The 17405-nt window shown below is 46.5% G+C and overlaps 5 protein-coding genes across 5 annotated transcripts; 3 read left to right on the top strand and 2 right to left on the bottom strand.

Moving 5' to 3' along the window:
* Positions 1 to 3008: 3008 nt before the first annotated feature.
* On the bottom strand, positions 3009 to 4477 carry GIQ15_00550 (uncharacterized protein; the record flags this gene model as incomplete). Its single annotated transcript, XM_033547967.1, has 5 exons — positions 3009 to 3271; positions 3348 to 3429; positions 3480 to 3586; positions 3674 to 3796; positions 3862 to 4477. The coding sequence occupies 5 exons, from the start codon at positions 4475 to 4477 to the stop codon at positions 3009 to 3011; spliced, it is 1191 nt and encodes a 396-aa protein (XP_033408918.1).
* Positions 4478 to 5294: 817 nt separating this feature from the next.
* GIQ15_00549 (Palmitoyl protein thioesterase) lies at positions 5295 to 6075 on the top strand (the record flags this gene model as incomplete). The annotated part of the gene is made up of 3 exons (XM_033547966.1): positions 5295 to 5349; positions 5400 to 5459; positions 5522 to 6075. The coding sequence occupies 3 exons, from the start codon at positions 5295 to 5297 to the stop codon at positions 6073 to 6075; spliced, it is 669 nt and encodes a 222-aa protein (XP_033408917.1).
* Positions 6076 to 8868: 2793 nt separating this feature from the next.
* GIQ15_00548 (palmitoyl-protein thioesterase 1) lies at positions 8869 to 9855 on the top strand (the record flags this gene model as incomplete). Its single annotated transcript, XM_033547965.1, has 1 exon — positions 8869 to 9855. One exon carries the CDS (start codon positions 8869 to 8871, stop codon positions 9853 to 9855), a length of 987 nt encoding a protein of 328 aa, XP_033408916.1.
* Positions 9856 to 10298: 443 nt separating this feature from the next.
* GIQ15_00547 (uncharacterized protein) lies at positions 10299 to 10859 on the bottom strand (the record flags this gene model as incomplete). Its single annotated transcript, XM_033547964.1, has 1 exon — positions 10299 to 10859. One exon carries the CDS (start codon positions 10857 to 10859, stop codon positions 10299 to 10301), a length of 561 nt encoding a protein of 186 aa, XP_033408915.1.
* A 1339-nt stretch (positions 10860 to 12198) lies between these two features.
* On the top strand, positions 12199 to 15533 carry GIQ15_00546 (uncharacterized protein; the record flags this gene model as incomplete). Its single annotated transcript, XM_033547963.1, has 3 exons — positions 12199 to 12557; positions 12621 to 15439; positions 15493 to 15533. 3 exons carry the CDS (start codon positions 12199 to 12201, stop codon positions 15531 to 15533), a joined length of 3219 nt encoding a protein of 1072 aa, XP_033408914.1.
* Positions 15534 to 17405: the final 1872 nt, after the last annotated feature.

Below are 17405 nucleotides of genomic sequence, written 5' to 3'. Positions count from 1 at the left end.
CATCAGTAGCCTCGCTAGCGGTACTAAGATCAGCACAAGTCAACATGGCATCGCTGATGGCCCAGTGGCTTAGGCTATCAAAGTGACATGTTCCATTAATTCCGGGAGAGATGGAAAATTTGTCGTGTTGGGAGAAATCATCCTCCTGTGTCCTGGCTGGGATCTCCACAAACTCTTGGGCTGAAGAGCTGCTTTGGAAGGATTGTTGTAACCTTGACCCTTGGGAGTGTCTCTTAGGGATTGACAATTTTGAAACGCTGGCCTTTGTTTTGGAAGACATTGTGAAGTGTGTTGGGAAGATGTATCCTTGAGGGATCTAACAAAAATAGCACTGCAAGCTCGAATTAGTATTGACATGTTCGCAAGTCGTCAAGTTTTAAGGAAATAAAGTAAAGATGTGTGAAAATGATTGAAAAGAAACTCCAGGAAGAGAGGATCCTATAGCATCGTTAGTTTCTCATGTTTTCTCCTAGCATTCATATAGCTTGTAAACTAACCAGAAAGTTAATGGCTAGAGTTAATTAATGTCCGGCTGATTGAGAATCCATTGAGGCCACTGAAACATCATTTTGAAGTATCCGGGATAATCCATGGAGCGTGGCTGGCTCATAAAGCATTGATGTGGTACATTCATACTCAGCTGGGTCCGCTCCGAGGGAATTGGATAAAACTGCTGTAGACATTCTCCAAAGAAAAAACAATCGCACACTGCATCATCATCAATTTTTGGTGTAAACATTTCATGAATCCAGGATAATCAAGGCATTTTGTCGAAACAACGGACGCAGCATCATTTTTCATCCTTTGGTTAAAATCCGGGTTCAAAACTGGGGAAACATCACTTGGCTAGTGGCTCCTCGCTGGCAGTTTCAGCGTTTGGTTAGGATCATTCATCATTTCATTCTCTGGTCATCATTATTTGCGTCAAATGCAATATTATGCATATATGACTAACACGAGCCTTCCTTGACGGGTTCGCCAGGCTGTGCTGCTAAACAGCTGTGAGCATCCAGGTGAGCTATCCATGGCGGTGGCAGTGGCATTCTTCTGATATCCATCCGATGGCATAATAGGGTCGTCTTCTTGGGCTTCCATGGAAAATGTCGTGGGATAGTACATGATTTGAAGGTACAGGTCCGTAGAAAAATGAGAACGAGCAAATGAAAGGGGCACACTAGAAAAATAAAAACAGTATGTTGTAATAATAAAAATTAATGGGTACTACCTGGTGTTCTGGGTTGACACGCAACGCCGTTTGCTGGAATCAAAACTAGTATCCTCAAGCCCCGGAATTGGGCTAGCTGTCAAAACAATGCAATAAGAATCCAGTGGGCAGATATCCAGTAATTTGGGCCAATTTGGGTTGCAAAGGGATCCAATAGGCGATAGGAAAGTATAAAGTCGTCCACGTTCAATGGAATTGTACTGACAATCCACAGTGATAGGGCTAAAAGTGAAGAACTGAATATAAAAGTGGCCAAAGTGGGAAGGTTTGGAATTGGGTAAGAACGTCTGATGGTTGGGAGAAAAAAGTACAGAATCAAGAGGAGAATGGGGACATCGGGCTTTAACTACCCTTCGGAGCATCCGCCAGCGCATATCACAACGCGAGGCCGCCTCACCCTGCAAATCTAGATTAATGCAAGCAGCGCAAAGCGGGGCTTGTGCATTGCGACCGCAGAGAGCCCGTATACGCCAACACCGGGATTGGTGCACGTTGTTTGCTTCGCAGTATCATGCGGTGTTTGATTTGTGTTGGCTGCAGGGAGGTGTGATAGCGCTGGGGTTATTGCAGTAGGCCGCGAAGACAAGTCATCGGCTCTGCCTCGACGTGGCACTTGTCTGTCACCCAGGAGCCGGTCTCAGCCAGTCGATTCCTGCCAAGGGCCCCTGATAAAACAGCGGTGAGCGAGTGGCTTTTTGATCTTATATTTGCTTCTGAAACACTGCCGGTGGTTAGCCGAATTACGCAACCATGAGACGATGAACAGCGGCAAGAAAAACTACGTGGACAAAGGGCAGAGCAGCAACGCATCAGCAAAGATAGCAAGGACACGCTGGTTTACACCATGCAAAGAGATTAAGAGTACGACGATACGAAGCAGTCAGGGCAGGAACCGATGAAGCGGCTCACGGGAGAAACGAAGATGTTACAGGATGAGAGTGGGTTACCAGTCCATCCTGCTTGATAATATGGTGGATGTTGATGATTGGCTTGTGGTCATTGGTCATGGGAGGTTGGGCAGCAATGCATGAAGCCTGCCGGGATGATAAATTGGTGTTACGCTAAACGGATAAAAGGATGAGCCTGTAGTATTCCACCGAGTTAGCAAGCTGGATTTCAGAACATGCGGCACAGGGGAATATATTTTATCGGGTGTGTTGGCCATAATCAGACAGGATGAAAGATGGTGATGGGTTTATCGTTCAGCGATCCGAAGACCTTCAGTTGAACTATGCTTTGTACATGGAGATCATCATAGAAGCCAGGGTGATGAGAGGTAACAACGAGAGGAAAATACTATCGACATACCTTTCTAAAAATGCACCGTGAGCGGCATGATACTCCCCGTACCTCCATCCGTACACAAATTTCATCGAGTTGGTTGGTGCATTTCCTTGGTGAATGTCGGTAGCAAAGTAAACAGCGATGTTTACTTTGGACATCTCGCATTTAGCCACAGGTCCATTTCTTACTCGCCCGGGGAACGCAGGCTCCTACCTCGCCTACTCGAAGAAACAGACGAAAAGAAAGGTCGTCGTCTTTTTCGTGATAGAAAAAAGTTGAAGCTTTTTGTGTGAAGAGAAAACTAGCTGACTAACAAATTACCCCCCGTGACATGTTCCACCGGATTATCAATACTCCACTATCCGCAATCCTCCGAAATGCCCAGTTAGGAAATACATACTTCACACGGCTCAAAACATCCTCTTCCGACCACCCTACAGCGTCGCATTTCTCGTCCTGTTTATACCCGAAATAAACAATGACGATATAAGGTCAAAGTTCACATCTTGGGACTCGCGTTCTGGTGGTTGTTGAGCGAATCTATCAACGAATTCTTGTATGCTATGGGGTGACGCATAATCTCTTCCGTCATGTTGATTGCTCGGCTTGTCGCCCAGTCGTGCACCTTGTCGAAGTTAGTGCAAGCATGAGTCGCGCTGAAATCAGCCTCCACAGGCTCGAATGGGTCATTCGGCTTAAAGGTAATGAGCGTGGGATCTGCTGAACATGACAAGGCCTGGCGGATAATATCGATACAATGATCTAGGGGGGAACGAATGGTTAAAAATTGCACGACATACTAAACATACGCGAAAATAACAGGCATATTTTAACTTACCAGCATGCTCAAGCGCGGAAACGGTGGCGTGGCTATCGTCAACGTGGTAATACTCATTATGCACGTATCGACGTACATAGTCCTGTATCTCTCCGTTAGCCGTGGACTTCCTGGCCAGAATGGGATACATACCAAGCAATGGAGCTGATGGAACACCGCCAGCTTGGCTAGATACTTGCCCGGGCGTGATGGCACCTCGATGCTTTCCTTTCCGATTGCCTTTAACTCCGTTTTGTCGACTAAGATTGGTCCGGCTACCCAATTCGTATGGTCAGCCCTCGGTCTCTAATAATATTTTGTTCGCACCTAGCGGGAATTTGGCTTACCATCATATAGATGTTTCCATGCTTCATCTTGGGCCTTGCTTGGGGCTCCCTTGAATATATTAGTCGTTCTAACGTCGCCGTCGAAACGAACCGGCTGGAATTCGACTGCAGCCCGGGCAGGTGCTAGAATAAAATATCAGCAAATGCTCGATAAACGCCATAAATGCTATTCCAATGATTATACTCACAATATACAATTCCAGGGTAACTGCTCTTACACTCTTTACTGCCATTTGCGACAAGGGCCCCGCCCAATGTGAATGCTATAAGTAGCAATATGATCGTGAATACCGACGACGAAGGGCAATTATGGCCAACTGCCATCTTTTCGTTATTGCCTCCCCTTTCTGCGGTCTCTGCTGAGGTGGCATAACCTGCTCTTGCCTCTCTTTGACCCGGAACAGGGGGTTGTCCGATTTGGGGAGTGTAAGCTGTTGTCACAGCCCTACGAGGGGCCTCAGATGACTTGTCACCCTGGGACTCCCCGCTGTCTGAACAGGAATCACTATTTGTGAACATCCCTCGTGTTTCATCCCCTTGCGTCCCTGTGCAAATTGAAACAGAATAGCTATCAGGATAGCCGTCAGATGCTGTGTCGCTTGGAGACGCTTCGCCGTCTAGGAAAGCGTCGCCACCACCACACATAGTACGCTGGATATGCAGAGCGCCAGGGTCAGATTTGCTCGCGCTTCCATTTTGGCGTATAACTTCAGAGGAGGATACTGCCTCGAGAGAGGGCCGCTCCTCAAGGAGTGGCATACCCTCTGTTGAAAGTTCGCCTCTGAATGAATGAGATTCCGACATATCCTGCTGCTCAGATGTGAAGGATTCTTTTATTCAAGTTAGATGAAGATAAGATGGTAAGCAATGGATGGGTGCTATGCTAATTTCGATGATTTTTTCGACACAGATTTTATTCTGCGCAAGAAGAGAAGAATGGTGACTTGACAGAGTGAGATTTTACTCTGCCTATTCACGTGCGTTCCCCTACCTTGTGGGCTGATGTCACGATGATACCATGGTTATGTCAAGCATGAAGGTCAGTTATAATGGTCTATGACGTTGTTCCCGCTGAATTTCTTTCCTCGCAACCGTAGTTCAGGAACTGAACTATATCATTTCAGATACCAATACCATCGGCATTTCATATATTCAGATATACGATACCCATTCTCCCGCTCACCGCATCTATCTGCGATTGGTAGATGGATGGCTTGTTGGGGAAACTACACCTCTAGCCTCGCAAATCTTGGACGCTACCTTCGTTTCGTCGTAAATAGGTGAATTATTCCCTTGCCGAAATATTCGTTTCCTACCATGATATATGTAGCCGTACCACGGTACGAGCAAGCTAGCACACATATCGACACAGCTTCTAGTATTCTATGACGCTATAGAATATTTTGAGAAACTGGTTCAGTGGCTCCCTCGCCCCCCAGAATGACAAGGTACTGCTGTCATGTCTTCCCCGTCCCCCATGTTTAAAAATGGCGCCCACCGTCTCCTTTCATTCTTCTTTTCCTTTTTCTTCTTCTCATCACATTCTCGCAATAGCTACCTTCGTCCCCTTGCTAAGACAGCTTCGGAATATACTCATCTCAAACGTCCACATCTCTTCGCAATGTATGCTATCTCCCACCCTCCGTTAGCCCTATCCAAACTAACAATATCACCTTGTATGTAGCTTTCAAAATGCCAGCCTTCAGCAAATTTGCTATTGCTACAGCCGTGGGGCTCGCAGTCATGCAGCCCGCCCTTGCCATGCCAGTGGCGACCGGTACAAGCGGTAAGTGCGAACAAGATCTTCTTACCACCTTCTTCCGGCCATCCAGCTAATAGTATGAAAAGGAGGTTTTCCCCCTAAACATCTTCAAATCGAATGTGTTTCTGGTGAATGTTCTCCTGAGGACCTTGCCGCGCTCCGTTCGGCGGCCCAGATGGTCAAGGATGATCCTTCTGGAAAGGGCTGGAAAATCTCCTCCAAAATCGAGCCCCTCGCTCCTGGCCATAATCACCGTAGCCTCCACAAGGTCCGTCGTGACGACGGCATCTCTGAGGCGGAAGTCAACAACATTCTTAACGGAATCGAACATGCTGACCCCAACATGGTTGCCAGCTGTGCTGCTGGTACCTGCTCTGAGGCAGACATTAAACAGCTGGAGCAAGAACTCAACATTGCTACTATCCCGAACTGGCTCTGGCCCATCATTGGACGCATTAGAAGACTCAAGTTTACCTACGGAATCGAATTCGAGAACGGAGCGGCTCCGGCTCCCCCGGCTCCATCTCCCCCAGCACCACCACCAGCCCCAAAGCCTACGAAGGCGCCGGAACCAACCAAGAAGCCAGAGCCAACCAAGAAGCCTGAGCCAACCAAGAAGCAGGAGCACATGCCTTGGTAAACGGTTCCATGGTTTTGAAGACAATTAATCTGGTTCAATATGGAATGGGTTTGATTTACTGATACTCATTTATCATTCATTTGTTGTCTTCATGTACTTGCACCACCTACCCTGTTCAGTCTTATAAGGCCATGATATTGCCGATGGGGTAATGCCCTATCTTTGCTATTTATTCAACACGTCATCCCTTCTCTTCAAAAAAAAAAAAGGTTTAAAAGGAGGGAAAGAAAAAAAAGGGGTTGATAAAGGTATCTCGATAACAGTATGCAGTTAAATTAAATACATTCGTTTGCAATACACTCCATCGTAGCTTGACAGCTGTAGTCGTAGTGTCCGTCGCTAGAGCACCAAGCCAGAGGAAAGAGTGCTCAGCGAGGAAACATACTCAAACCAAGGCCACCACTCACACACGCATAACCACGAATTGACGTATGCTTTCTTACTCATATACCAATCTCTGGGCCTTTCTTCTGTACTGTTCTGCTTCTTAAAGGTCTTTAATTATTCGCCTTCTGGTGGATCTGGCATTTACGCACGATGAACTGGACGGGAGGTCGTTTACATCGATCCTCATACAAAACCAAGTCCTCATCCAGAGCTCTTGAAAGGCAACGCTTTGTCAAAGCCAAGCAACGAATCCTAAACGAAACACGTCCTACTTCCCAGTTTGAGATTTCTACTTGGGCGACAACCGAGCGAAAGGATGGTGAAAACGAACGCGCTGGTTCTACCGCGACGGCTACACAGTATAAGACAAACATTCCGAACCACAGTCCAACTGGAACGTCAAGCACTACAGATTCGTCAGAAAGGAAATCATATACTTGTGACAAGGCGATGAGGCTCCTTCCTTCAGATTCCTCTACAGTTGATGTCGACGAGATGAGAAAGAAATTACTTGAAAAGAAGGATTGGGCGAGACTTACTCTGGCACGACCATATAAGTCAGAGGTCGCGTGCCTTGAGAACAGGAAACATTTTGGAAAAAGACGTCCAATAACGGGGGAAGATCAACTCGAAAGCCCAGCACAGCGAAACGATACGTCTAACCTGCAACAAGCGACTCAGAATAAACGGCGGAGGATAACTGGGCCAATACGATGTGCCATGACACATCTTAGCTCTGATGATATCAGTATATGGGTAGAGCAACAAAGAGATCAGACTTTGGCTGGTACTCACCCTGCTGAAAGCCTTAAGTTAACCCAAGAATCTGTGGAATTAATGCTATTTGATAGAGTGGAAACTAGACGTGGAGGCATGCGGCCTTTGCGGTCCACTGACAGCCCTTCTATACAAACAGCTATATGTTTAAGGGATCCACGAAATATAATCCACAGCGGTCCTTCCACTGGTAGAGGCCAGCCTCAACTCGCCAACAAGGCTCCTTCGAGCCCTGAGATATCGGGTCATCCTGTCCTAGATCGACGGGGTTCGCTCGTTACGACTGGAAACCAGACACGATATGTCCCGCCAACAGTCGTTCGATCTGGAAGCTTAGGCCCACCGGAAGACACTGCATCTAATCGCGCAACGAATATGGAAGCAAAATGCTTTCAAGAAGATAGAGGTCTATCTCTTCGCGCAAAAGATAGGGCACGAGGGATAATTCCTGAAAATGACAGAGGCAGAGTAGGAAAGACGCCAGCCATAAATAGGTCACGAACTAAGGAAAATTGCGACAGCACTGTAATGCAACAAAGAGGGATTGTTTGTAACGATGGGCGTCACTCCGGACCAAGCTCCAAGCATACAGAACGCTACTCACTCGATGAAACCGTCATCAACCCCGCCAGCTTTAGCAAGAGTGGGTATTTCTGTCAATTTCCAGAAACCTCGCCAAGCTTAAATATGCAGAAACAATACTCTAGGAGTGGTGGTCATCAGGATCTCTATAATTTGAGCGGCCCAGCACAGCATATGTTCCGACGCGCTTGTAACCTGCCGCAAAATCCGAATAACGATAAAGGAGCAATGCCGAGCCACCTTCAGTTCCTGCCAAAGGCAGTATCTTACGACGATAGCTACTCGCAATTTCGGGCCTCTACCATGTTGAGCCGTAAGGTCGTAGTTTACGGCCAGGAGGTAGACATCTCGGAGGATAATGGGTCGCAGCAACGGAGTGTTGAACAATCTTCCCCGTGGCGCACACATACCATGAGGGGTAGAATGTTATACAACCAAGCGATGGAAGGATCGTCACCACTTGGGAGCAACAAATGCTCGTATACTTGGACCGGGTATCCAGGAATTGAGAAGGTGGGATATTCTCCAACGAGGCTAGAAGGGTCCATAACTTCAAGTTCGAATATGGGAGAGCTTAGGGAGTATTTCAGTTCCAGAACCTGTCCGAGAGAATCTGCCGCGCCGACATATATTTCCCAGTTTACCCCAGGGGGCGGGTATGTCAACGTTTCTGATGTCATCAGGCATCATTACCCTGAGAGAAGAGGAGGGGTTACTACTAATAGCGATGGCCTGACAAAACCCAGGTCTATGTATATATATGCAAATACAACGCGATTAGAATGAAATGGCCCATTTCTTGGAATTCAGTGGCATCTAAGGACCAGTTGCCATATAATTTTTCATACCCCTGAAGATAGCAAGCTCTTATCGATTGTGACATCGCCGCCAAGGCCGCTATATGATTACGTAATCAGGACCACTTCGAAGGCAGCATCGTTTCAGCAGGCAAGTTGACATCACACAGCTCGACAACGAAAGCTCACCAGGAGCAAAGGCTTCCTCTATACATGATTGCAAAGCAGTTATAAGGTCACAGTTGTACCAATGGGCAGAAAATTGATATATCTCTTCTTCCCCTTCCTCATCCTCTCCGCGCTCACACCCACGGCCCTCGCATCACCTATCCAGCCAGAGACCAATCCTCTACCTCTCGTGGTATGGCACGGCTTGGGAGACAGCTATGAAAATGAGGGGATGAAAAGTATTGCACAGCTTGCGGAAGAAGTTAACCCAGGCACATACGTATATTTGATCCGGTTCGGCGAATCCGGCACTCAGGATCGGGATGCCACTTTCTTCGGCAACGTCACGGCTCAAGTCGAAGATGCATGCCAGCAACTCGCATCAGACCCTATCATAAGCAGTGCTCCTGCTATAAATGCGCTTGGCTTCTCACAAGGCGGCCAGTTCCTGCGAGCATATGCCCAGCGATGTAACAATCCTCCGGTTCACAACCTGGTCACCTTTGGCAGCCAACACAATGGTATAGCAAGCTTTACGATGTGTAAAGATTCCGGTGACTGGCTATGCTGGAGCGTCAATGCCTTGCTACGGTTTGGAACCTGGTCTGGTATTGCGCAGTCCGGGCTGGTACCTGCGCAATATTTCCGTGACCCAGAGGAGATGGGCGATTATCTCGAATATAGCAATTTCCTTGCCGACATCAACAACGAGCGGGTAACGAAGAACGAGAAGTATAAGGAAAACCTAAAGAAGCTAAATAAGTTTGTGATGTATATGTTTAAGGAGGATACTACCGTTGTTCCAAAGGAGAGTGCTCACTTCATGGAGGTCAACGCTACATCGGGTGAACACACTAAACTCCAGGACCGGCCGATTTATAAGGAAGACTGGCTTGGGTTGAAGGTCTTAGACGAGCAAGCTCGACTGGAATTCCTGACTATACCAGGTCGCCACATGCAGCTCAGTGGCGCTCTTCTGAAAAATACCTTCCGCAGTTATTTTGGCCCTTTGCAGTCTGGAGAAACAGAAAAGACACCCGAGGCCAGTTTCCAAGTTCAGGAGTCGTAAATACTATTTTTTTTTCCATTTTCGCTATGAGTCGGCTTGTTCTTATTTATGTTCTCGACGTTCACTGCCAGCTCTAGCGCTATTTTAGCGATTCGGCACTACATTCCCGTCGTTTGTCACCCATGTGTATAGTAATTGATAGGTCTACTCATACTGCCGAATGACCTCGATACTTACCTTTCGAAGTTTTAAGACCTCGCATGAAGACAGCCCTACATACTTCATCGGCCGATATACCCCCATTGCACGAGGACCCAAGCTCTCCTTGTAGGGACCTCTCGTACCCCCTTGTTTTGTATAATTATTAAGATTGTGTTCCCTCTTAAGTATAATACTTTGATCTACATCTGTCCTGGTCAACAGGTGATGGGATAAATATATTGAATTATTTAGCCTCTATGTACAAGATAGGGAGATGAATAGTGAATCTATTGATTCGGCTATTATACACAGCTCCCTGGCCCCTTACGACCCAAAATGTATGCATTTCCAATCTCCCCCAACACTTTGACATCCATCAGCTTCTCATAATACCCAATTGTATTTTTGTCCCCGGTCATGATGAGTAGTCGCCGTAGGTGCTGCATCCCATCCACAACTTCTTTGATGCATCGAACCATAAACGTCCCGAGACCTGCACCTTGATATTCTGGCATAACGAATACATCCGCAAGATAGAAAAATGTCACATTATCTGTAATCAAGCGGGCGAATCCAATCTGTTCCACTTGTGAGGATGACCACGTTGTTGGTTGATTTCTACCGTCCGTTGGTACCTGGTCCTGGATACACTTGTATAGACCAAAACACAGGGATGAGTCAACGGCCGTTTTCAGCTCGGCCTCAGGCAGAGATTTGGCCCAGTATATATAGTCCTTCTCAAATTCCTCGTTGATCTTGGTAAGTGAAATAAGGGATTTATCCATCGAGACAAGGAACTGTGCATCTTCTCCGGCCTTGGGAGACCGGAGCCATTGCCTTGGTGCAGGAGGAAGGTTCGACATCGTGCGTAAAGTTCTTAGGTATATTCTGCTTCTTCGAATTTTTTAGAATATAAATGGATGATTATCCTTATTTCTAGTTTTGCATTCCCAAGAGTAAAATGTCATCGGTCCCTCAACACGAATATGAGTCAACATACGACCGAATCGACCCGAAACGCCGTTGGCGCTGTGGGTATCTAAATCATATGGCCTACCAGCCAATAAGATATAAGCGTATCGGCATAGTTACCCTTGAACGAGAGACTTGTGTATAAATTAATCTCTATTTAAAAAGACAGGTTTGCGAGAAACAGTCAATTCATGATATTTATGCGTAGATGCATGTTGTTGGTGGTTCCGTAGCGTATCATATTTGATTGTCTCGTAGGACTTGCATGCATCATTCTAAGATATCTATCAAAAACAGCTTCGCTTAACCTTATCACTACTCAGCTTATAGGTTTTCACCCAGGAAGCAGATACTACTTCAATGGTTTATGAAAAAAAAAAGGAAAAAAAAAAGAATGACAAGGGTGGGATTCGAACCCACGCCCTCAACGAGGACCAGAATATGATGTAGTGAGAGATCACCGGTGAATATTTCTAATTAAAGTTAGCCTTAATCTGGCGCCTTAGACCGCTCGGCCACCTTGCCTGTTTGGGTCTCTGTCCTGCCAACATGGACCATAGTTCTGCTTATGTAATCACCGGGGTTATTTTTCCCGAAGTTAATGGATGATAGTTATTCCGGTACGAACACGGATAAAACAACTTCATCCAACGAAACGACGACAGCATATACACCGGTTACTTGCATCTCACGGTCTCGGCTGCCTTCATCTGCTTCATATTTAGTTTGGGAGTTCTTTATATACCATCAGTCACTGGAGGAAGTCTGCAGTTAGTAGAAGTCACGATGTCTCTTGGCCACGATGAGGCTATTGGCAGCATGTCCATCAAAACTCCGAGCGGTGGACGGCCATTGGCAATTGTCCATATTACCTACCATATGGTCTGGTGATATTGAAAACCATGGAGCTTGTAGATATCAAGAGCACTGGGCTCGATAAAACGCCATGCACGATGCCGCTGGAATATTTATCCAAGAACCCACTGGCCATATATTCTTTGATATACGTGTGCATTAAACGCTGCAGCAAGTGAGGTGGGATTTTCCGCCTGGGTATCGCCTAGTCTAGTGGCTTCAGCTTTACTAAAGGCGCGTGATATGTTTTGTTTGTTTTCTGTACTCGTTCTACTTTCCCACAAAACATTTTTAGGCGACTTCGCGAGCTTCAGGGAAGCATTCCATTTTATCTAGCTGAAGAGCCCCCCATGCTCGTTTCTCAACCAAGCAGTCATGAAGAAGCCTCTTCCTCTTTCTGCTTCTCGCTCTAGGCTTGAGTACGTGTTTAACCACATTGTACTTCCGCCTCGCCTTCCTGGAAAAGCGGAAAGCTGCCCGGATGATATTCAATTCGACCTACTGTCATTCCTTCAGGGGGCATCGTGTACCCTAAATGATGACTTGGATGGAGGCTTGAGTGCTGTTGGGCTTTCTGTTCACAAGATACTGGAGATTTGCAAGTCTACCAACGCCGGTGGCAAATTGGACAAATCCACGCTACTGCGAGAATTTCAAAAAATTGAGCGAAAGGTCCCCATAATCCTTCATGTTAAGGAGCAGAACGCTGGGTTACTTATCTGGCGAGATGAACGGTGAATCTATCCCCTTTACAAGAGGGATGCGTATGAACACGATGACTAACTATTTTGATATAGGGACGATGAAGAGACAGTGACATTCGAAGCATTTGAAGCATCGGCAGTTTCTGAGAAAGTCCTTTCTGCGGAGGGCCCTCTACAATGGGATTTCCCAGGCGAGACTGTCGTCATTCCTTATACCGTATTTACCCAGCCGTCGTTCCAAGAGTCGCTTTCCACCTTCCTAGAGTGTGCAAGCACTGAATCGGTCAAGAAATTTGCAGCCTGTGTTCATAAGGCTGGGTCTGTCGCATTTGAAAATCGCGATACCACTGATCCGGCTTTAATCACCCAAATGCTGATGACTTTAATTGAGGCGAACGGATCTAGAATATTCCCTACACTCTTACGAAAGCGAGTTCGAGACGAAGTCTCCTGGGCTCCAGGGGGCGGAAAACCCTGGAGAAGACTACCTTTTTGGTTGGTTGTTCGAGTTGGGATTGAACGGCACCTGCGTTTGCAGTTTGGTACGACGAAAGGAAGGGCATGCTACAAGTTCTTACTTTGCCTCATGTTCTCTGACTTCCTAGAGTCTGCGACTGGCTCGCTCTCGCCGGATAAATTGGCCCTACTGAAAGCAAAGCTAGCACGACGTTTGTCTAAGTTAGAGGTGGAACGAGAGAAAGCTCCGCACAATGATAAATCGATCTATACCCGGTTATTTGACAAATTCAAACATCGCTTCCAAAGCTCCATCAGCAATTCAAGTGATCATATGGTCGATGAATGGAATGCCTATAAGGCGCGTATCAGACGCAGGATCCCTCGACTCCCCAAGCACGCTGATGCAGATTCACAGTATCTTTCGCTCACAAACAGCAAAGAATACATTACAAACGTGTTATCACAATACCAAAGAACAGGCTCATCTAAGCTCTCACACCATTATGCTTCCGCAGATTTCAACCCTAATTATTCAAATGCTTTCGGGGTGTTTGCTAAGCCATACAATACGCTTTCCGCATTAGAGGCGATGACGGATGAGGAATTTCTAAAGATGGGCTCTGACACGGAGGAAACTTGTCTGATGATTGCGAATATACTCACAAAGTATCTGTTAAAAGTTGGGCCAGAATATGATGATAACCCTGAACAAAAGAGCATCATGATTTTGCATTCCGTAAGACTTTGGGTGCTGATTGATAAGTGTGTCACTCAGTTATTCCCCTTGCTGTTGGATTATCACCCTGGGATCTCCTCGGATCTTCTTGACGTACTTCAATTGTCCAGCCTTCGGGATATGATTCGTCTGAACGCCATACAAGAGTATATCCATACTCGGTGCACACGGAGCCTTTCTCAACAACGTCGGACCATTTTTGATGACCCCGCGGAAGGATGCTTTGCAGAAAGATACTTCGATTCAGGCCACGAACCTGGATTACAAAAGCTTCATTCAAAGGTTCTATTGCAAGCAGAAAGGGCTTACGAAACGAAAGTGCGTGAATGGCAAGAGATGAGCGAAACTTTTGAAGCGTTACAGAAAAAGGTCATGAGTTCCTTCTGTAGCTATACTACCAACACATTTGGCGGAGTAAATCATGACGATAACTGCGAAAAATGCCACGACCAATACCGTGCAAACCGTATGACGATTAGGATTCATGAGCACCCACTACCAAGCAATACGGCCCATGCCAAAGCGGTGGTGTTTGAGCTTCGGTGTCCTGCAGCTTTCAGGGCCTATCGGGACTCGACCTGGGAGGTATTCGGCTTTATGACTTGTCCTCAATTCCAGCCCAGAATAGACCCTAAGTTGTTAATTGAGGATTACAGCGAACTCAAGAAATTTGTCACCGATGAATCGAGCAGGATCACACTGGCATCAACAACAAAATCCCTGCTATCGACCCATTACAGAGGAGTTTATTTCCCAGTAAGACTAGAGGATATCTGTTTCGAAAATAATCTAAAGCTTAGATACTACGATACCATCGCCGGGACATTCACATATCGGCAGAACCATGTTCCAGGTTTTTCTCACCACCTTCGAATGAGCCCACCCACCAACTCGCCGTTCGCGTCTATTATGCCTTTAGGTAGCTTGAGTGGCTCATCCTCTTATGAGATTATTGCCAGCCAAGCTTCGTGCTCCTCTGGATTGAATGTTCACGAGTCCATGGCTTATAAGTCTCTTTTCTCCGGCAAGATCAGGCGTTGGCCTATGATCCTTGTTGAGCTTGGGTCATCAAACTTGAATTTCAGTACCAAGGCTCCATCCTCGCTGATATGCCTGCTTGCGATACAGGCAGGGCCTAGAGATAAGAGTGACCCCTTTCGAGTAGTACATAAGATCTTCCGTGACGAATCTTTTTGTGCCCAATTAATTAGGTTAATTCGCGAGCGCCTAGAGGGGGTTGCATCAAATTGGCGGGAGACGGATTGCATGGAGATGCTGATCACCCTGATACTTCGATTATGCATTTTGGCCCCAATAACCATACTACCGCTAGCTCTCGACCTGTTGAGGATAGCCCAGGAAACCCTAGTCAACTGGGTCAGACAACTACGCCATGAAATTTGCACAGCTGAGGATCCAGGGATCATTGCGAACTGCTCGGAGTTTGCTTTTGTCGTTGCCCTACTACTTAGAAGGACCTTCGCAGTTTATGCCGAACATATCCCAGGGTACACGGGAAATATGACACCTACGGATACGCGCTGCTTTATTGAAGCATCTATTTCGCTTCAAGATAATGCTCCTGGTGACATGAAGTCCTTAGCCCCTTTTCCGAAACGTGCTCTTATTAGAGATTTGAAGATGGTATTCCGGATGCGCTCCACATTAACGCAGTCTTTAATACATTGTCCGGACAGCCTAGGTGCTGTGATCACGGGTATGTGGTCACGGGGCTCTATCTCAGCTGGGGAACTTTCCGACCCCAATCAGATGGGGTTAGAGAGCTCTATCCCGGCAAGAAGTTTTTCTAGCCTTAGGCAGACAGACAGTCGTGGATGGTTTCAAATAGAGATTTGTGCAACAAATCAGACAAGACCCCTAACGATTCATTACCATTCGCTAGAAGGACATCTACTGGTCGATGGTCAACCGTTAGGTAGACTTCCAGCAAATCACCAAAATTCTGTGGTGTTGGATAGGCTTTTTGGTAAGCAGAAGCTGCTTGTTTACCCTTCGCCACTCCAAGGAATGGCATTTATGCTTCCTTTCCAGATCAACAAGCACCAAGTTCATATAGGTTTTCGAGATGGGACAACTATTGTTCGAGCACAGACGGCCTACGAAACTTTTGAATTCATCCCGTGCGAAGTATTCGGCAATAAGAGGAATTTTGACCTTCCTGGATCTCTGGTCGAAGATTGCATTCACTGGCTTAATTTGTCAACGGGGGTGATCAAAGTTAGGCGGAAACCCGATATATGGCGTGACAAAGATAGCAACTGGGCGATCGATTTCTATAGCCGCAAAGCATACCGTCGAACAGTTACCTTGATAGACCCTCACAGCCAGCTATTTCGCCTTGTCACGGGCATATTTGAAGGATTTGAGTACCCTGGATACATAACAGTTTATCAACCCCCCACTAAGAGTCTCTCCGTGGAACTACGCCGTCTAAGGCTGGACTTCATTACCTCCGAGACCGGGCTATTAAGATGCAAACAGTTGAACGCTGTAATCGATACGAATCAAGATGCAGGTACATGGTATGGACTAAATAGCAAACTTGTCCTACATGATGTGACCAATTATGAGCAACGCAGTATTATTGTTCCTATGGGACCTCTCCGCAGTACCAAAAATGGCATCCATGTTACCGTCTTTGCTGAAAACCTAGGGGTATACTGCCGATTTTTCATCAACGATACCCTTGGGAGGCTGGACTGCCCAACTGAACCATGGACATTATATGCCAAAGCTCAGTTTCATGCTTATACTTCCTTTATTTTACCCGACCGCCTAACAGACCGTACAGGGACAGAAGAAGCTGTGCATTGCCTAAGATCAGGATATAGCCAGCCATGGACCACGTTGAATGCTGGCCCCCAAGAGACCCTTATGTCCATTATGCAACTCGCTCCAACAAGGGTATATTACCCTCCAGGCTCAAAAACCGTACAGCATACGACATGGAATGACAATTTAACTTCGGGGATTCAACACGAAATTTTCTGGGTTTTGGTAGAACGAATCTGCAATATGGAGAGAACCCTAGGGTTATTCAACCTTAGTCAGATTGACCAACCGGCCCACAAGTCCCTTAGTGACGATTTCCTGATGAAGCGAGCTTATAGGAGAAGAAATACTTACCAAAGGCCCAACGCGGGGTTCAGCGAGTTACCATATCTAGAAGACGTACCGTACGAGCCGCGAGATCGGTTTCAAGAACAACAGCGTCGTTTCAACGTTTTTGAGAGCAGCAGCCTACTGAAAAGATGGCCCTGCGAAACGGGATTTCACGTTGACTTGATCAAAAAGCTTGAGAACTGGCATACAATAGGGGGATATTGTGAAGTTTTTGACAAGGTTCTCTTAACAGACATGCTTGAAGTCCAGGTTGATACATCTTGGGGCTCGATTGTTAACTACTGTCGTGCATCAGAGGCAGAGAAGAAATATCATCTCATGATAATGATGGCCCTTATGTCATTTCATGACCGTGTTGATATGGAAATCATACGGGTCTTGATTCATTTCGCCACTGTCCCAGAGCTGAAATCTTTGAGCCCCCCGAAGTGGGTTCATTATAAGGATTTCCGTTATAACCAACAACCGACAATAACCTATCTCAAGAAACTGGTGAAGCTATGTTGCGTTCCATACGCTGAAGACGAACGGGGCATTTT

Source organism: Arthroderma uncinatum (genome assembly GCF_011692745.1).
Source record: "Arthroderma uncinatum strain CBS 119779 chromosome Unknown scaffold1, whole genome shotgun sequence".
Classification (NCBI taxonomy): domain Eukaryota; kingdom Fungi; phylum Ascomycota; class Eurotiomycetes; order Onygenales; family Arthrodermataceae; genus Arthroderma; species Arthroderma uncinatum.
Note: the sequence above shows the minus strand (reverse complement) of the source record. Positions and strands in the feature narration are given on the sequence as shown.